The sequence below is a fragment of the Dermacentor variabilis genome, chromosome 10, assembly GCF_050947875.1.
Source record: "Dermacentor variabilis isolate Ectoservices chromosome 10, ASM5094787v1, whole genome shotgun sequence".
NCBI classification, from domain to species: domain Eukaryota; kingdom Metazoa; phylum Arthropoda; class Arachnida; order Ixodida; family Ixodidae; genus Dermacentor; species Dermacentor variabilis.
Window position 1 is genome coordinate 129135518 of NC_134577.1, and position 5371 is coordinate 129140888.

Genomic DNA, 5371 nt, shown 5'->3' on the forward strand with positions numbered 1-5371 from the left:
TGCTCTTTTCGCGCGGTTATAATGTCTTCCTAGCTCTAGCTTATAGTCCGGATCTGGCTATGAGCTAAAAGATGCTGGTTCTAATCTCAACTCGGTAAGAAGTTTCGTTTTCATTGAAGAGGCCTGAAATCAGGTGGGACGGGAACCTGGCTACCGCAGTGTTCCGCAAAAGGGAAAATAATGTGCTGCATTAGAATTCACAGGCCTATAACCGCCCCACCACGGATCACGCAACCGACGAAAAATATGCTGGTGTTAGCCTGTAGCGTGAGGCAGCGTATGAGCGTGAACGTACTCGATCCGTGCCCCTCGTCAGCTCCACGCAGGACACTCAGTGGCACACAATTTCGTATAGGGCGCGGCTTCGAATCTCGGCCGCGGCGGCAGCATTTCGATGTGGGTGAAACGGAAAAATTTGTGTACCACGCATTGGGTGCACGTTAAAGAACTCGAAATTAATCTGGAGTCCCTGACTACGGCGCGCCTCATAACGTAAAACCCAAGAATTTAATTTTTAATTAACTGTAAACACCTTTGTATACGAATGCCTTTCGCTCAATTCTATGCCACTCTTATCATCTACCGTTCATGGCCGGCTTTCTGCGTTGCTAACGCGGACGATCTATTGTGCTGAATACAAATATGCTGCGGATAAGCCGCAGTGCTGCCAGCGCGGAACAGAGCCGACCGCAGTCGACCGTAGCCAGCCGGCCGCCGAGAGAGGGCCGGTGCACAAAGAATAAAGATTTGTTGGCACCGAGACTCCAAGCCCCACGCCTCGTCTCTGTTTCCTCGCGCGTGCCAATAATTGGTGACCCGGACGTGATCGCCATGAACCAGCCAAGCGACGCCGACAGCCCCACGGTAGCCGTACTTGATGTCAAGCTACCTCCGTTTTGGACTGGCGACCCGCAACTTAGGTTTGTGCGAGTTGAGTCACAGTTCGCTGCACGCCGCATCACTGCTGACAGCACCAAATACCACCACGTGGTTCGCAGCCTCCCGCCTGCGACGGCCAGCGAGGTGCGGCACCTACTGCTAACACCACCCGCAGAGAACGCCTACCAGACGCTAAAAGAGACACTGATTCGCCGTGTCCCACCTACAGAGTCGGAGCGTCTCCAACAGCTACTGCGGCAGGCCGAACTTGGCGACCGCCGACCCAGCCAGTTGCTACGCCACATGCAACAACTGGCCGGCGGCGCGACAGCAAGCGACGGTCGTTTAGTGCGGGAACTGTTCCTACAAAGGCTTCCTACATGTGTACGGATAGGCCTCACGGCGTGGGGCGAGACAGACCTTGCCAAGATGGCCGAGCTCGCCGACAAACTCATGGCTGACGCCGTGCTCACAGTCGCGTCGGTGCACGCAGGCGCACCGTCCGCCAATTCCTTGCAAGAGATGCGAGAGGAAATTTCTCGCCTCGCAGACACCGTCGCAGCGCTGCACTCGAGCGGAAACCAGCGACCACGACAGCGTACCGCATCACAACCACAGCAGCGTAGAGTGTGCTGGTACCCCCGCAAATTCGGCAACGCTGCACGGAACTGTGTGTCGCCCTGTGAAAATTCGGGAAACGCCCCGGGCCAGCACTGAGGGTGACCAGTGCCCCCGCCCCGTCGGACAGTCGCCCATCAGTTTTCTTCCTGACCGATCGCGAAAGAGGTGCTCGTTTCCTAGTCGACACAGGGGCGGAAGTTAGTGCCGTGCCGGCGTCGCCAGCCGACCGCAAACGACCGTGCGCAGCACCGCAGCACCTTTGCAAGCTGTCAACAATACGACGATACCGACGTACGGGCAACGCTCCCTCTCGCTGGACCTGGGCCTCAAGAGGACGTTTCGGTGGATTTTCGTCGTGGCTGACGTAAAATTTGCCATCCTGGGAGCGGACTTTTTGCGCAACTTCGGACTTCTTGTCGATGTCCGCAACCGACGTTTACAGTACCCCCTGTCACAAGCAGAATTGCGCGGGAAGCCATCCGGGAAGCTACACGATTCACTGGCATCCTCGGCGATTTCCCCAAACTGATGCGGCCACCACAGGCCAGCGCGGCCGTCAAACACAATGTATGCCACCACATTGTCACCACAGGCCCACCAGTTTACGCACGCCCACGTCGCCTGTCCCCGCAAAAGCTGCAAGCAGCTCGACAGGAATTCGACCACATGCGCGAGCTCGGCATAATCCGCCCGTCCGCTAGTCCGTGGGCGTCTCCACTGCACATGGTGCCGAAGTCTACACCAGGAGACTGGCGACCCTGCGGCGACTATCGAGCCCTCAATCGAGCAACCGTGCCCGACCGCTATCCGGTACCTCACATTCATGATGTCACGTCCAGCCTACATGGTGCGGCGATTTTCTCCAAGGTCGTCCTCGTGCGGGCGTGCCATCAGATCCCCGTGGCTCCAGAGGATGTACCGAAGACGGCGATAAGCACGCCCTTCGGCCTGTTCGAGTTCGAGTCCTGCGAAACTCCAGACAGACATTCCAGCATTTTATCAACGGCGTTTTGCATGGCCTCGACTTCTGCCACGCATACCTCGACGACCTACTCGTCGCAAGCACTACACCGGACGAGCATGAGGCGCATCTGCGATCCGTGTTTCAGCGCCTGGCGGAGCATGGCATCCTGGTGAACACGGACAAGTGCGAGCTGGGTGCCGAGAAGCTGACTTTTCATGGCCATATTGTTTCAAGCTCTGGCATTCAACCTCATCCAGACAAGGTTAAAGCTGTCGAGAAGTTTACACGACCCACCACTAAGCGCCAGCTCCGCGAGTTCCTTGGCCTTCTAAATTACTACCGACGTTTCGTACCTCGGTGCGCGGCCGTTCTACACCCTCTCCACCTCCTGCTGTCGACACACGAAGGTACTGCTAGGGAGCTGCTCTGGACGGACGACGCCGAAGCGGCTTTTCAAGAGATCAAGAGACACCTCGCCGACGCCACACTTCTCGCGCCTACCCGCAACCGGGAGTCCCACAGTGCGTCATGGTCGACGCTTCGGACGCAGCTGTGGGTGCTGTGCTTCAACAACTCAACAAAGGAGTATGGCAACCGATCGCTTTCTTTTCTCGAAAATTGACACCCACCGAGCAGCGTTACAGCACTTTCGGACGCGAGCTGTTGGCCGTCTACGCAGCAATCCGGCACTTTCTTCATTACTTAGAAGGAACGGAATTCTTTGTAATGACTGATCACAAGCCTCTCACCTACGCCTTACGCTCCCTCAAATCTGATGGCGGCACGCACACAGCCCGCGAGCTGCGGCAGATGTCCTACATATCGGAATTCACCACGGACATTCGCCACATAAAAGGAGTAGATAACGCTGTCGCCGATGCTCTGTCGCGCAGCCCAGTAAATGCCATCACTCACACGGGAATAGACCTCGCAAAAGTAGCGGCAGCTCAACGCAACGATGATGAACTGCGCCGTTTGCAGGAAACATCGACGTCACTCATCCTACAGTGGTTTCCTTTGCCCGGAGCAGCAGACATTTGTTGCGATACATCTACAAGTAGCCCTCGACCATTCGTGCCTGCTTGCCTCCGTCGGGACGTATACGCTTCGTTACACGAGCTTTCACACCCAGGAATCCGGGCGACCCAGAAGCTGCTCACGGCACGTTTCGTATGGCCTGGCATCAACCGCGATACCCGACAATGGACTCGCGAGTGTCTTAGGTGTCAACGGTCCAAGGTTGAGCGTCACACGGTGACACCGTTGGAGACTTTCCCAGTGCCAGATGCTCGATTCGACCACATACATATGGACATAGTCGGACCATTGACACCTTGCCAGGGCCAAACGTACTTGCTCACTTTAGTCAACCGTTTCACGCGGTGGGCAGAAGCTATCCCGATTTCCCGACATTACAGCCGAAACTGTTGCTCGCGCTTTTATCAACCACTGGCTATGTCGTTTTGGTGCACCTTCCTCCGTTACAACGGACAGAGGAAGCCAGTTTGAGTCTGCGTTGTTCGCCAGTCTGACGAAACTCATCGGCGCCTCGCGCATCAGGACTACGGCCTACCACCCGATGAGCAATGGAATGGTCGAGAGGTTTCACCGGCAGCTGAAAGCAGCACTTATGGCAAGTAAACATTACTCTTGGGTGGAAGCATTGCTTATCGTGCTCTTGGGCATACGCACAGCGTGCAAGACAGATATCGGCTGCAGCGCTGCGGAACTTGTCTACGGCACGACGCTACATCTGTCCGGTGATTTCTTTTCATCTGGCCAAGAGCAAGCTCGCATTTCCGCCAGCGACTATGCATCTCGCCTCCGTGACATCATGAACAAGCTTCGAGCTACACCTCCGCGACAGCCCACAGAGAGGAGGACACACGTGAGCAACGAGCTTGAGTCATGTAGTCACGTATTTCTGCGGAACGACGCTGTACGACGACCACTACAAGCACCGTACGATGGGCCATTCAACGTTCTGCGTCGTGGGCGGAAGACGTTCACTATCGAAATGCGGGGGCGGCGGGAAGTTGTCTCGTTGGACAGACTTAAACCTGCGTACATAGAAACGCAGTCCATGACATCATGAACAAGCTTCGAGCTACACCTCCGCGACAGCCCACAGAGAGGAGGACACACGTGAGCAACGAGCTTGAGTCATGTAGTCACGTATTTCTGCGGAACGACGCTGTACGACGACCACTACAAGCACCGTACGATGGGCCATTCAACGTTCTGCGTCGTGGGCGGAAGACGTTCACTATCGAAATGCGGGGGCGGCGGGAAGTTGACTCGTTGGACAGACTTAAACCTGCGTACATAGAAACGCAGTCCATGACACCCACCTCCAACCCGTCGCCTGGAACCCATACAAAAGTGCCTAGTCCCAGAGCAGCGGTTTCCACCAGGGCGGGAAATGCAGCCACGCCTGATACTCGCACCTACCACACGCGCTGTGGCACACGTCTAAATGCGCCAAATCGCCTCAACCTCTAATCACACGAGTGTTTTGTCGTGTTGGTTCCGTTCGTGTTCTCACTAGGGGGGGAGTGCTGTGGTGAACACAAATATGCCGCGGATAAGCCGCATTTCTGCCAGCGCGGAACAGAGCCGACCGCAGTCGACCGTAGCCAGCCGGCCGCCGAGAGAGGGCCGGTGCACAAAGAATAAATAATAAATATTAGTTGGCACCGAGACTCCAAGCCCCACGCTTCGTCTCTGCTTTCCTCGCGCGTGCCAATACTGTCACTCCCGCGCGAGAAGAGCCAAAAGAATATTACGGAAAATGGCACCGCTAGAAAATTGCGGTCCAGATATTCCATCTCCTCCTGTCTGTGGGCGATCACCATTATTATTAGGAATGAATGGTTCGCGCTTTTTCCTGCCCTTAATTGGTTGCTC

At 55.9% G+C, this 5371-nt stretch overlaps 1 protein-coding gene across 1 annotated transcript; it reads left to right on the forward strand.

Moving 5' to 3' along the window:
• Positions 1–831: 831 nt before the first annotated feature.
• On the forward strand, positions 832–3086 carry LOC142559417 (uncharacterized). Its single transcript, XM_075671016.1, has 3 exons — positions 832–1477; positions 1943–2310; positions 2610–3086. The coding sequence occupies exons 1-3, from the start codon at positions 832–834 to the stop codon at positions 3084–3086; spliced, it is 1491 nt and encodes a 496-aa protein (XP_075527131.1).
• The last annotated feature ends 2285 nt before the right edge of the window (positions 3087–5371 follow it).

What these genes read in the sequence shown, in the direction of transcription:
- LOC142559417 (XM_075671016.1), top strand. Translation starts at nt 832, where the DNA reads ATGAACCAGCCAAGCGACGCCGACAGCCCCACGGTAGCCGTACTTGAT. An exon ending in AAACCAGCGACCACGACAGC is followed by an intron (nt 1,478 to 1,942) that starts GTACCGCATCAC and finishes CGACGTTTACAG; the next exon opens with TACCCCCTGTCACAAGCAGA. An exon ending in CCGTGCCCGACCGCTATCCG is followed by an intron (nt 2,311 to 2,609) that starts GTACCTCACATT and finishes TCCGTGTTTCAG; the next exon opens with CGCCTGGCGGAGCATGGCAT.